This window comes from Mustelus asterias, chromosome 4, assembly GCF_964213995.1.
Source record: "Mustelus asterias chromosome 4, sMusAst1.hap1.1, whole genome shotgun sequence".
NCBI classification, from domain to species: domain Eukaryota; kingdom Metazoa; phylum Chordata; class Chondrichthyes; order Carcharhiniformes; family Triakidae; genus Mustelus; species Mustelus asterias.
This window is the reverse complement of record NC_135804.1, coordinates 20,518,333-20,533,436: the sequence shown is the minus strand read 5'-3', so window position 1 is coordinate 20,533,436 and position 15,104 is coordinate 20,518,333. Positions and strand designations below refer to the sequence as shown.

Genomic DNA, 15,104 nt, shown 5'->3' with positions numbered 1-15,104 from the left:
GTTATCTGGGGATAGATGGGAATGTGGCATTAGAAACACAATCAGATCATGATCTTAATCTAAATAGCTGTTCATGCAATGTAATAATGTTCATGACAGCCACGGTGGCACAGTGGTTAGCACTGCTGCCTCACAGCTCCAGGAACCTGGGTTCGATTCTCGGCTTGGGTCACTGTCTGTGTGGATTTTGCACAATCCCCCTGTGTCTGCATGGGTTTCCTCTCTCAGTCCAAAGATATACAGGTTAGGTTGATTGGCCATGCTAAATTGCCCCTTAGTGTCTCAGGATGCATAGGTTAGAGGGAGTAGCGGGGAAAATATGTGGGGTTGCAGGGATAGGGTGGGATTGTTGCCGGTGCAGACTCAATGGGCCGAATGGCCTCCTTCTGCACTGTAGGGATTCTATGATTAATGAACGTGAGAGCAGGCTCAAGGGGCCAAATAGCCCACTTCTGCTCCTTTTCGTATGTTTGTATGACTGTAAGACCCTGGTTGCAACATCCTGAGCCGCGATAACATGTGTACAGTTCTGATAGAAAATGTCCACTGCCACTTCAGTCTGAGAATGAAACTGCTGCCAGTTCCTCAAATGGCATAGCTGGAAAACCACACCCAAACTTGTGACAATCTTGACATTGGAAACTTGCGGTAAAATTTCCCATGAATTTTATTAGCATACATATGTGCATTTAAATGCCAGTGTATTTAAATACCACAAAACATGCAGAACAATTGGGGGGTGAGGATAGAGTGGAATTTCCAGCACATGCCTTATTGAAAATTTTGAATATTAAATGTTCAAATCCTTCAAACCATCCTTTCTGCACATTAGGTGGAGATGAGACCATGTAACTGTTTCAATGTCACTTATTTTAATGCAGTAACAATTCATTCAAAGGTTCAGAGATGGTCTCAGCAAGTGGAATATTTTTTAAAAATTACTTAAACAATCTGCATGCTACCCCAGAAATATGCTGGGATTCTGCCTTTAACTTTAGTTATAAATTTATACCCATTACCTCAGGAAACTCCCACTCTCTGGACTTTTACATAGTGGAGGGGGGCTGCGTTAGTGAGCGGCAGAGCAGGTTTCACTGACTTGGCCACAGCGATTGAGAAAATTAAGATGTAGTGTAAAAATGGCCATGAGTTTCCTATGTCCAAATTTCCTTGAAGCATGTTCACACTGTGATTTCAGTGCATGTTTTTCAAGAAATTTGGAACCAGGGTCCTTAACCTAATAAGCAATTCCATGGCTGTTATTAACATTATTACATTCCATGAGCAGCTATTTGGAGAACTTCTAATTACAGCGGTGGCCTTTGTGTCGCACCATCTTGTGTGTCAGTCTTGGGAGATCAGTAATCCCTGTTTAGACCACTCACACACCATGGTCTCTGTTGATCTGTAATTGCAGCAATTATCCAGCAGAACATAAACATGCACATCTTTGAAAGCAAGTGATCAAGCCAACTATTGTGAGCCACAATACATATAGCCAAGCAATATTCAACAAGTATGACGTCTTGGTCCTGCAAACCGCAGACACAAATATTTTCCATTTCCTTTGGTCGTATAAGTGTAGAATGAACCTTTCCATTGGCTGACACATTCCACACTCAATGGCACTACAATTATGAGAGGAATGTAAAGTCAACACAAATGATTGACTGTTCAGGCCATAGAAGTAGTTTACCTACGGATTCTTTTTTTCGGTTACAGTCACAGCTTTGGTCGTAGATTTAACGTTTCATCCGTAAATGTGGTGGGATGTTTTGCCTCAGCAGGAGAGAGTCGAGAGGGTGGTTTAAAAAAAATGAAAAGTCTCAGTCTTCCTTATGCTAGTTGCATACCCCCAAATTGACATTGGGCGGCACGATGGCACAGTGTTTAGCACTGCTGCCTCATAGCGCCAGGGACCTGGGTTCAATTCCGGCCTCGGGTCACTGTCTGTGCGGAGTTTGCACATTCTCCCCGTGTCTGCGTGGGTTTCCTCCGGGTGCTCCGGTTTCCTCCCACAGTCCAAAGATGTGCGGGTTAGGTAGATTGGCCATGGTGAATTGCCCCATAGTGACAGGGGGACGAACAGGATAAATACGTGGGGTCAAGGGGATAAGGCCTGGGTGGGATTGTGGTTGGTGTGGACTCGATGGGTCAAATGGCCTTCTTCTGCTCTGTAGGGATTCTATGACACTGAATTACTAAGTGGGGCAGAGTTTAGGTGGATTAGCCATGGTAGATATGCAGGGCTATGGGGATAGGGATAGGGCTAGGGGAGGGAACCTGAGTAAGATGCCTTTTCAGAGAGTTGGTGCAAACTTGATGGGTCGAAAGGCCTCCTTCTGCACTGTAGAGATTCTATGGATTCTAGAAGAGCTTGAATATATATTCTCTTGGTAACACGTAACTGTAAACACCTACCCACTGGTTCACCTCTTTTGTCATGGGTTAGAAGCTGCCAGTAAACATTTTAATCTTTCTCCCTACTCTACAAACATCCCACTTGGTTCAGATTTTTAGGTGCGTTCTCTGAATCGAGAAAGATTTAAAAACAAATCTCCATTTACATAGCATCTTCAGGATCAAAGGGAGAAAGCAGGATTAGGCTATTGAGTTGGACGATCAGCCATGATCGCGATGAATGGCGGAGCAGTCTTGAAGGGCCAAATGGCCTCCTTCTGCTCCTATCTTCTACGTTTCTATGTTTCATAATCTCAGGATGTCCCAAAGCACTTGACAGTCAGTGAAGTTCTTATAAAGTGTAGAAAACTTGTTCCAAAATCGGAAATGTGGCAACCTATTTATAAACAGCAAGGTCCCACATGCAGCAACACAATAATAACCAGATATGAGATATAGCCAGTACTTTTAAAAACAAATTGTATTAAATTTTCATATATTTGCATTCACCAAACTTACAAAACATTGTGTAGCTGTGCAAAACATTGTGTAGCTGTACACTGTGACGGAATGTTTCTTGGAAGCTAAGTGGAAAGAATGAAAACACATTTAACCATTAGCACCACTCCAGACTGAATGTGAATTTGATTTTTCAGATATGTGGACTGTTAAAAATTATACCATCTGGTTGTTGTCTTGTCAAAACTATTGCAGGTTTAAGTAAAAACAAACAACTGCAGGTAATTTAAAAATACAACTTGGGAAAACAAAGTTCATCCCTACTAAGTTCCAAGTCTCATTTTACATGCCCAGTAATCTGCCCAGTAATTTACACCTCTTTTTCTTGATTTTTTTCTACATAATTAATGACCGGGAACCATTGTTAATCCATTTCTAACATGTTGGAATTTTTCCGGCCGAGGCTCAAGGAATGTTGTACCAAAAACTGAGGGGGTTAGGAAGTGACCTGATGGAGATTTTCAAAATGATGCGAGGTTTTGGTGAAGTAAATAGGAAGAGAATATTCCTTCTGGCAAGTAGGTCAATAACTAAAGGTCATTGATTTAACATTATTGTCAGAAGATCCGGAAGGGAAGATGAGGATAATGGTTTTGTCTGAGTTGTCGAAGTCTGGAATGTTCTGTCTGAAAAGATGGTGGAAGTTGATTCCATGAATAATTTGAAAGTGAAGTTGGATGGGTACTTAATGAACAGGAACTTATGACAGGGATGTGGGACTAAGCTTTATTGTTTTTCCAAAGAGCCAGCACAGGCATGATGGGCCAAGTGGCCTCCTTCTGCGCTCTCCATTTTGTGTTTCTATGGAAGAAGGATAAATGAGTACTTTGCGCCTGCATGCTTACTGAACTTTCAAACTGCGCCAAACTAAAATGCTGACCTAATTTATTTGAAGGCAGATGCATGAGGAAATATCCCTCCAGCCCCTTAATTATAATGATGTAATACTTTTTCTTATTTGTTGAATATGTGACCTGTCAAAGATCACTGGCTGTTGCCAGCGATGGTTTGTCACCCAGGTAATACTCACATGGTTCAGTGTACATTCAGAATGTAAACAAATGCACGTGGGTGATGATTGGATTATCAGTCCTCTGCTGCTAAACAGCCTGTGACAATGGGTAGTGCTGATTTTAGTTAGTGATGTGCAAACACAGCACATTATCAGATTGAATTCACTCGTCCACTCCCCTTCAAGAGGGAATGCCTCACTTTCTGTTGTGTTAACTGGCCTTATGTTGGCACTGCCTTGATTCGGTTCCAGAAGGCCAGTGCTTGCGAGTCGATTCCTGGCGTTCACTCAGCTAATTCCCAGATGATTGCCAGGGACTTGCAGGAGTCAGCTTGCCTGGTGCCACACCATCACCGCAGAGATAAAGCAGCCGGATTTGGCAACGTGAGCACTGGAAACTTACTCACAGCCATTAATCCCCTTCGAATCCAAATTAAAATAGAGGCAATACAAAAACAGCTTTAGAGGAGACAAACAAAGGAAGCCAAATGCACAGCTTGATTGTAGCATGTACCGCATGGAGTTGAAATTGGTGGTGTGGAGAAATTATGGCACCAAACAGAGACTTGCACTGAGCAAGGCCAATGGCCGTTTTTTCATCAATCAAAAAATGAATTTCTCAGCAACCTTTGCAGTCTTTTTTTAATAGGTCTTTGCAGTCTGACCAGCACATTTCTGCATTTCTGTTAAGTGGTCGACTTTAGTGAAGGGCATGGGGGGTGGGGGTGGTGGTGCTGATGGCTGTTTGTCATTAGTTCTCCTGCAACATAATTGCAGAGAGGCAGGAGGAGTACAGTAAGGGGCGGCACGGTGGCACAGTGGTTAGCATTGCTGCCTCACAGTGCCAGGGACCTGGGTTCGATTCCCGGCTTGGGTCACTGTCTGTGTGGAGTCTGCACATTCTCTCTGTGTCTGCGTGGATTTCCTGGGGTGCTCCGGTTTCCTCCCACAGTCCAAAGATGTGTGGGTTAGGTGGATTGGCTGTGCTAAGTTGCCCTTTAGAGTCAGGGGGACTAGCTAGGGTAAATGCATGGGGTTATGGGGATGGGGCCTGGGTGGGATTGTGGTCGGTGCAGACTTGATGGGCTGAATGGCCTCCCCTTCTGCACTGTGGGGATTCTAACATATTTACATCCAAACTTTAGATTCATTCATCAGCCACCACCAGTGAAAATAATTTGGGTTGTACTTTTGCGCAGAAAATATGATTGACATTGATGGGCAAAAATTGTTTTACTCTCCGTGGTTATTTTGAAGTGCCTTAGAATTGACGAAAATTGTGGACTAAAGCAACTTATGAAAAAATAATAGCAAGACCACAAGCTAATGAGTAAGAAAGGGGCTGAATTATTTAGTTGGACCTTAATTTGAAATGCCTGGTATCCCTGAGGCCAATTAGGCTAAACTTGGCCCAGTTTAATTTATGCAGTATTCAGGGGGCTGTGATTGTGAATTGAACCTGGAGCATTCCTAGTCTGCGTCACTCTGCCATCTACATATGATGCATTCACTCAGCAAGGTAACAGAAACCATACTTTCCTCCTTAACATTTGATCAAGGGATATGTTTCAGGAAAAAGACACATGTTATCAAAGCTTTTCATCTTGCACCCATCAGGACAAATCACAAGTATACTAAATGTACAGGGAACAGCAGTTTACACTTCATGAGAAGAGAGTGCTGTTTGCTTGGCAATTGGACTCTGATTGGTAGAGATGTTGCCATGGCGAATGCACCAGTTAACTGATCACTGACAGTTAACTGCCAAACGTTGTTTAAATTCAAGCCAAGCAGGTTGACTTTGGCTAAGGAAGTGCCCTGGGGAATGAACCAGAAAATGGCTTGTCACCTATTTTGTTTAGATGAGGCAGGTGTTTATTTATTCTTTCTGTCTGCAAAGCAAAAGGCCCTGTGTATTAATATCATGGAATTCTAGCCTCATGGAATTACTCCCTTTATTTTCACTCTGGGTAAGGGGATCTTCATAAATACCAGCTCGACAGAATGGAACTGATGTTGACTATTTGCTTGAGATAGAATTCAGAGCAGGACTTCCAGATTAAATAGGAAAACTTTACTCAGGTTACACATTACTGAAAATGAATTCATTAGATTGAACATTTGTGACAAGTATGATTATAATAGAATGGTGGGGTAGCAGTCTCAACCACATTCTGTGTTACCCCAGCATTAGCTGTTACGCCAGTCAGTGTCTGTACAGTTGTAACACGTTTAAAGTTTTAAAGTTCATTGATTAGTGTCACAAGTAGGCTTACATTAACACTGCAATGAAGTTACTGTGACAATCCCCTAGTTGCCACACTCCGGCACCTGTCTGGGTACATTGAGGGGGAAGTTAGCATGGCCAATGCGCCTAACCAGCACGTCTTTTGGATTGTGGGAGGAAACTAGAGCACCCAGAGGAAACCCACGTAGACACGGGGAGAAGGTGCAGACTTCGCACAGACAGTGACCCAAGGCCAGGAGTCGAACCTGGGTCCCTGGCGCTGTGAGGCTAGCAGTGCTAACCACTGGGCAGAAGCTGACTGTGGGTGTAGCACCATTGTGACTGAACGGAAAGATTAATCATGTGAAGAAACTGATTTTAGTTTCCGAGAAATAAATCCGTTTCATTGTATTCTGCTCCAAAGAAATTCTGAAGAAGAGACATTGCAAAATGTACTGGAACCGGATGAAAATGAAGTATCAACACATGACAATAATTAGTATAAGCATGCATTTGATTTTTTACTGTCCTGCATCAGAATGTGTCTGAAAGGACCTCCAGCAGAACTGAATCATTTATAAAACAATGATACAGATGTTTGGTGGATTTGATTTAACAATCAGGAATGCACTCACCTGAACTCCTCTTGGAGGTCTGTCCACCAGGTGTACGCCTTGGGAAACCAGACGTGATTCACAAGGTCTGCCCTCACACTGACATGAATGTACTTTCTGATGGAGGGTTGCGGGGAGGTGGTGATGATTCAGGCGCTGAGGTTTGATAATGAGATGTAGATTAATTGAAATGATGTTCCTGATAAACATCGGCAATCCTGTTGCGTCACTGTCAAGGGCGTGGGGATAATGGGCGACACGCTTTTACATCAGTTTCAAATGCAATTTGAAAACGTCGTGAGATTTTCCACTCCTGTCATCGATTCCGCACGACGAAAATGGGAGTGGAAAATCCGCCCCCTCCCCCCCACGCCCCCCCAAGAGTCTTTGTAGTTTCCTTTTAACTTAAATCAGCTGTTTCAATGCAGAGTCAATTTAGAGCCCCGAAAAAGAAGGGAACCGCCCGAAACAAAAGACTGAGTGGAAAGGAAACTTAAAACATCAAACTAAAATGTGATTAAAGGGGTTGATAATACACCCCAGCCCCTGCGGTGTCCAACGGGCACGGAAGGCATCAGTGCCCTCAGACACCACATACTCATTCACCAGGGACACCCGGCTGCCAATGTAGCCATGGTAGAGGGGCAGAGAGTTGGGCCGGATGACCCCCTCGGTCATCCGCTGCCTGGACCTGTTGATGGCAAGTTTTGCCAGGCCCAGGAGCAGGTTCTCAAGGAGGGTGTCAATGTAGAGTTGGAGTGAACTATTGTAGCCAATTACTCTGAACAGAATTTAAGCATGCACACTGAAGTATGTTTAATCTTCTTCCCATACTGCGTTGGCACAAGGTTTCACCCTTGATCTATCTCAATGCCAGTGCATTTTCAAACTCAGTATGTTACTAATGTAACTTTGCCAACTTTGATGCTTTGAAAGATTTCATTTTCGGGGACCATGTCTTCAGATGATTGATCATTTGAATTGATAGTGTGGATACAAATCATCATACAAAATTCTGTTTATCCGTCTTAAAAGAGGTCTAAAATGATTTGCCAAACAATTTGCTGACGAACTCAAAATGTGTTGTAACAAAAATGTTGAAAAACTTTTCCGTCTCATCCCTTTGTCCAAGCAAAAATAGGTTTTGTCCAATCCTTTCCCATGAAAATCATGCCGTCTGTTATGGCTAGATTAAATGGAAATCTTTGCAGGCCTAATTTCTTCGACTGTCATGTTGCGTTTCGAGGGTATTCCGTTTCTTTGCTAATTTTTTCCCCCCTCCCCCCCCTTCATTTTAGAAAAAGATTTACAAGTACAAGAAAGTGCTGAGTAACCCAAGCCGCTGGGAGGTGGTGTTGAAGGAGATTCGGACGCTGGTGGACATGGCTCTATTCTCTCCACTTCAGGATGATTCCATTCACCAAGCACCACTGGAGATCGTTTCAAAACTCCTCTCAGAGGTACGGACCAAGTAAAAATTAATCAAGATGATTTTGAAGTGGGCCTTTCTTGGCACATGCCATTCCAGTTCAAATTAAGGAGTTTTCTGCTGCCTGTCATAGAAGTTTAAGTTTACTTATTAGTGCCACAAGTAGGCTCACATTAGTACCGCAATGAAGTTACTGTGAAAATCCCCTAGTCACCACACTCCACCGCCTATTCGGGCACACTGAGGGAGAATTTAGCTTGGCCAATGCACCTAACCAGCTCATCTTTCGGACTGTATAAGAAAACCCGGAGGAAACGCACACAGAACATGCAGACTCACAGAACACACAGACAGTGACCCCAGCCGGGAATCGAACCTGGATCCCTGGCTCTGTGAAGCAGCAGTTCTAACCACTGTGCCAACGTGTATTGATTCTGCTGGAAGTTTTGAATGGAGGGAGGACTACCTTATTAACACTTCACTGACATTAAAGGACAGGTTAAAGGACCGCGATCTGGTTTTGTCCAGAATCTAAAGCCGGTCAAGTTTAATAAAACATTTCTAGTGGCTGTAGCCAATGCTATTTTGAAATATAAATGTTATCGAAATTAAGCTTTGAATATTTTTGTTTCATTTTCCTCTCGAATCTTCTTCCAGAACCTCAAACTAACCACCCAGGAGCATGAAAATATCATTGTGGTAAGTCTGTACAAATGAGCAGTGTTCAGAGTAATAAGTGGATGAAATGCAGGACCTCCAGCAATAAGGCTGCGGGTATGGAGCCATTTTTATAAGTTAGCTCTTGCAGCAAGGTTCCTCACTTTGATAAAATGGCTTATTAACCATTTGGGCATGGAGACCAATGCACCCATTTCTTAGTTCTTCCCAAGTGTCCGGTTATTATTTTAATGAACAGAAAGTTGCTAAGGAAGCTGATTGAGAGCACTGACCCCCACATCCTTTACCAGTCCTCACTTCCATCCATGAAGCTTCATGCCAGCATCACCAACCTGTGGAATTTGTTCCTTTCACCTGGCCTTTACTGCAATAGCAACCTTTTGACCAACACTCAACAGGAAAAAGTGCAAATATTTAATGTAGCCAAATAGATGAGTATAAACTACTTGAATCTGATTTGTGTGGCTCTTTCAGAGCAGTGTGAGAAAATGGGAGCCTCGAGTTAATGTTGACCTGTTTGACCTTTTGTAAGATTCCGTGTATATGTCATATCCCTCCATTGTACTCACTTATCACCACATACGTCATGTTAATCAGTACAGATGTTGAATGTCCAGTTAATCCTCATTGTTTCTCCACATTGAGAGGTTCTATCATATTTTCTGATACTTTGGCAAAATTAGACATTTTCCAGAGACAGCTACATCTGCCATATCTATTTGGAGCAGCATTTTCCAGAAATGTTGCTGTCCATAGAGCACAAGTCAAATCTGAAAGTATTTTCAAAAGCACCAAATAATGCCATTACTACTGAATTGCTTTGGTTACAAAGGAGGCCAGAATGTTTATCCAACTGCGTACAACAATAGTTTACATTTTCGTAAGTGCCTTTAGTATTGGAGAACATCCCAATGTTATTCACAGAAGTATAAGCGGACAATAATTGACTCTAAGCAAAACAAAAAGGGACTTATTAGGAGGAATTACTAAATACTTTAGAAAAAGAAAAAACTTTGGTTAAAATTTGAAGGAGGACCTTAAAGGAGGAGAGAGAGTGAGGGATCAAGGAGGAGCCTGGGGCCTACATGGCCAGCAGAAGTTGGCCAAAGGGAGTGGCAGGGTATATGGTGTGTGAGGGGCATTGGGGTGGGGGAGGGGTGGGGTGGGGGAGGTGGAGGTAGGTGGGTATAAGAGTTGGAGGAACGTTAAGGTTTCTGAGCTGCAGATGTTACAGAACCATCACAACATTCAGAAGAGGCAAGGCTATGGATGGGTTTGAACATAAGGATGAGAGTTGTAAATTGTGGACAGTGGGGGAGCTGGACTTGGTGTAGATTAGGATACGGTTAGCAGAGTTTTCATCGAGTTCACGTTTATGATAGGTGTGAGATGGTAGACCAGCCAAGAGGACCACACTTGAATAGTCGAGCAAGAAGGTAACAAAGGCGTTGGTGAGGATTTCAGCAGCAAATGAACGGACATAGGGATGGAAAGTGGATATGTTACGGAGGTGGAAATAGGCAGTGTTTGTGATGGAGAGTACATCATTTCAGAAGCTCCGCTTGGGGTCAAACAGGATGCCATTGTTGTAAGCAGTTTGGTTCAGTCAGTGACGGTATCTGGGGAGGGGATAGAGTTGGTAACGAGGGAACAGAATTGATGGTCGAAGACACAGGTTTTGATCATCCCAGTGATTAATTGGAGCACAATGTGGCTCAATCTGGACCTAGTGTCACAAATAACAAGTTAGCATTACTGAGACAGTAGGGAATTAAGAGAATTTGTGTGACAGTAATTATATTATGAAAAGTGAGAGATTTCCATTTTCACTCCAGGTTCACAACAGGTGCAGAATTCTGCAGTAAATTTGCAGAGCTGTTTATGGACACGGTTGTTTGTTTAATGCTGCTGTATTTGCCTGCATAACAGTCACTGTCCTTCAAAAGTAACTCTTTGCATGAAGTGCTTTGAGATGTTTCAACATGATGTCTCAGTATAAATACAAGGATTATTTATTACAATGCAGGCATGTAGACAGTGTCACTGGACAACTGCAATGTCAGCAACCCAACTGGAATATTTGTCCTGTTAATCTCCACATACTTGGATAAATTTATCTCCAATACCTGGCTATTCGTAATGCCTATCAGGATTGGGTTACATTAAGGGGAGTCAGCTGTCACTGAGTCTATTTGAGCCAGGCAGGTCCACAGAACTTCAGAGTGGAACTGGTGATCAATCAGCTAGCCTGGTTCGATTCTGATCAGAGCCCTGATGAATAATCCTGATAGACTCAAAACATTTGGCAGAATTTTACCGGCACATCCGCCCGTGGTTCGTACAATCCTGCCCGAAGCCAACAGAGGATGCCATTCTCCGAGCCTCGCCCGTCCCCGGAATCACGGCAGGCGTGCCAGTAAAATTCCGGCCATTTAACTCTGTTTCTCTCTCCACAGATGCTGCCAGGCCTCCTGAGTTTTCCAGCATTTTCTGTTTTTATTTTAGTCTGGTTCACCTGTTTGTTTTGTATCTTCGTACACATACAGTTTTCCCTTAACATTTATATTCCTCATTGGGGCGACACGGCGGCACTGTGGTTAGCACCGCTGCCTCACGGCGCCAGGGACCTGGGTTCAATTCTGGCCTTGGGTGACTGTGTGGAGTTTGCACGTGTCTGCGTGGGTTTCTTCCCACAGTCCAAAGATGTACAGGTTAGGTGGATTGGCTATGGTAAATTGCCCCTTAGTGTCCCAAGATGTGTAGCTTAGATGGATTAGCCCTGAGAAGTGTGGTGGGTTATGGGGATAGGGCCTGCATAAGGTACTCTGTCAGTGAGATGGTGAAGACTTGATGGGCCAAAAGGCTTCATTTGCACTGTAGGAATGCTACGATTCTATCCTATGATTTGGGGAGCATGGGGGGGGGGGGGAAGTGTTGGAAGGATTAGCAGGCTAACTATCAATCTGTTGGAACTACATCCTGTTTGCTCCTTCTGTGGCCAACAGGTCCTGTCATCGGACTCGAACTTGGAGTTCCTGGCTCAGAGAGAGGGACACTACCAAATGAGGCACAAGCCATCCTGCCTGGTTCACTAATGGATATTTGTGGGGAAGACTTATTACTAGAGCTCACCTTTATCCCACCCAGCTCTTTGGCAGAAGGAAGGTCTTAGGGAGAAATCACCATTCATCTACTTTGATGGTATCACTGCAGAGTTGAGCTTATTTTAGAGTCATAGTCATAGAGTCATTCAGTGCAGAGAAAGCCCTTTGGCCCATCGAGTCTGCACCGGCAATATTTCCCACTAAAGTCGTCCTAATCCCGTTTTCCTGCACTTGTCCCATATCCTTGAATATTATGACATTCCAAGTGCTCATTCAAATATTATTTAAAGATTTCCGGCCTCCACTACCTTCCCAGGCAGCGCATTCCAGACTGGCACAACCCTGAGAGCGAAAAGGTTTTTTCTCAAATCCCCTCTGAATCTCCTGCCCCTTATCCTAAAGCTCTTTTGGGACAACACTGGGATGCAAAGCTGGAAAAGGATGTTTGTGGACCATTGCTGTAACCTGCGTTACCAGTGGAAGCACATTGAGGATACATACAACAAGATAATAAACCTTAATACATCACAGGAGAGAGTTGGCGAGGGAATGACATTGAACGGAAAGTACTTCCCTTCAGGTTTTCCGTTTGAAATCGACAAGAAACATATTTGAAGAGGGATAAGTTGTTCTGCCAAAAGCGGGAATGTGGAATAATTTGATGTGTCTTATTTCTGCCCCTCAGGCAATCGCACCTTTGCTAGAAAACAACCATCCTCCTCCTGATCTCTGCGAGTTTTTCTGCAAGGTACATATCTCTAATTCTTTAAGTATGCGCATGCTTGCTAGGAGGGATGCCGGAACAGTCTGTACAGTACGATTCAATTCAAATTTGCATTTGCTGCCCTTCACTTAGACCCAAGCCACGTAATGTGCTTTGTGGAAGGTGCGGCTGCCAATTAAGGCAAATCATATGGAAATATCCACCAATTTGCAAGTGTGGCGGATCTTCGTAACCATTGCTACATTATTAATCAAGTGCAATCTGAAGGATTCTCTTGGGGAATCAGATTGTTGGTTTAGGACTAAATGTGGAGAAACCAGAGTCCCTGGGATTATTTTCCGTAGGGCAGAGAAGGTGAAGGGAAGATTTGTTTTGAGATGTTCAAAATTATGACGGTTTTTCAGGGAGGTGGGCCAGTAAACAGTGGACACCGATTTAAAGTAATTGGCAAAGGAGCCAGAGCTAAGGTAATGAAATTTTATTCTGACACAACCAGTTCTTATATTTGGGTAAAGGAAGCAGATTCAACAGTAACTTGCAAAAGCGAGTTGAATATGTACTTGTAAAGGAAATCTTTGCAGTGCAATAGAACAAATTGGACGGCTTTACAAAGAGCCAGCGGGTGAAACCATGATCAGACAGGGGACGTGGCTAGCCCATTGCAGTGGGGGTGTGCTGACACTTGCAATCGTGATTTCCCTGAGCTAGGGTAGAGTAAATGATCAGGATAGCCAATGAGGTTAAACCGAGGCTTTACCTGATGGAATTTTTCAAAGCCATCTCAGCCTTTTGGCTAAGATAAAATAGAATCATAGAATAGAATCATAGAATGTGCAGAAGGAGGCCATTCAGCCCATCGAGCATGCACTAACCTCAATCCCACCCAAGCCCTATCCCTGTAACCCCACATGTTTACCCTGTTAATCCCCCTGACAAGGGGCAATTTAGCATGGCCAATCAACCCAAGTGTTAGATCAAACCCGGGAGGGGGTATAATGCCTCATCTCGTCAACTTGGATCTTGTCTGATCAAGTCCAAGATGGGATGTATATTCTTGCCTTGTCAGCTTGGATCTGGTTCGTCCCTCATATGGGGACTCTGATTGGACTTAATTGGCTTTTTTGATTAGGAATAGATACCACAAGGTACAAACAAAAGCCTTCATTTTTGCTGCTGATTCTATGGTCATAAGCTCCACGTTGTTGACGTTTCAATGATGTTTCATTTTGCAGCACTGCAGAGAGCGGCCTCGATCGATGGTTGTCATAGAAGTGTTCACACCTGTGGTTCAAAGAATCCTCAAACATAATATGGTACGTTTGTGTTTAATCTCTATCAGGCACATCCAGAGATTTCCCGAGCTGAAACTATCTCCCGTGACTGCAAAGTGTTAGGATCCTTCTTTAATATGAGCTGTTAACACAATATATGCTTTTCAGTGCATCATGTGCTCTGGTAGCAACTGGAAGAGAACATATTATTCGTACTTCTGATTTAACGCAGAACAAAGCGCTCAGACTTGGCAGAAAGGAATTACCGAGGGTTTGTGGCTGGAGGATAGTGGCCTCTGGTTGCAGCAGAAGTATTTATAGTTTCAGTGGGGTTCGTTGACCTACGAGAGTGCAGGCGACCTGCCCACCATCTCTAGCCCACCGTGTTATACAGGACTTGAAGTCCCCAGCAAAAGCAGCCTGGTTCTCAATACAGAATGCTCCCTGAATTCAGGGTTATTTGACAGCATTGCAGGATGAATTTTTTCCTTCAGGAGATGTGGGCATTACTGGCTGTGCCAGCATTTATTGCCAATCCCTAATTGCCCTTGAATTGAGTGGCTTCTAGTCCATTTCAGAGAGCATTTATGAGTCAACCACATTGCAGAATTAGCTTCTCCTCATGCAAAGCAGAGCATGTGTTTGTGTGTGTGTGTATATGTATATATTTTTTATCTATGTATATATTATAAGTGTGTATAGGTATATATTTTTTATCTATAACCTATATTATAAAGTTGTATATGTACATATTGTATATATATAAAAAATATGTGTATATGTGTGTATATTTGTATATATTATGTGTGCATATAATAATCTTGTAAAGTGCATGCAATTCTTATCCAAAAATCTTACTTCAAAGTGTAAGAAGGTTTGATCCTGATTTTCTGTTAACATATGTCCTTGTCAATTGCAGTGTTAATATTTGCCACTCAATATTGCTGTCAGCAGTGAGGTTTTTATATTGTTATTAATTCTCAGGATATGAGCATCACTGCCAAGGACAGCAATTATTTCACCATCCCTAGTTGCTCTTGAGAAGTTGATGGTGAACTATGTCTCGAGCCAAGACAGACCTTTGTAACAGTTTGGCCAAACCACATAGCTTGCTTTTTGATTTGAT

At 43.1% G+C, this 15,104-nt stretch overlaps 1 protein-coding gene across 2 annotated transcripts in view; it reads left to right on the top strand.

Moving 5' to 3' along the window:
- Positions 1–15,104, top strand: part of cmip (c-Maf inducing protein) — a 228,996-nt gene that overhangs the window by 147,064 nt on the left and 66,828 nt on the right. For both annotated transcript variants that reach the window (XM_078210632.1, XM_078210631.1), the window contains exons 4-7: positions 8,071–8,232; positions 8,859–8,900; positions 12,669–12,731; positions 13,940–14,020. In XM_078210632.1, the coding sequence (XP_078066758.1) occupies positions 8,071–8,232; positions 8,859–8,900; positions 12,669–12,731; positions 13,940–14,020 (348 nt within the window). The remainder of the gene's footprint in view (positions 1–8,070; positions 8,233–8,858; positions 8,901–12,668; positions 12,732–13,939; positions 14,021–15,104) is intronic.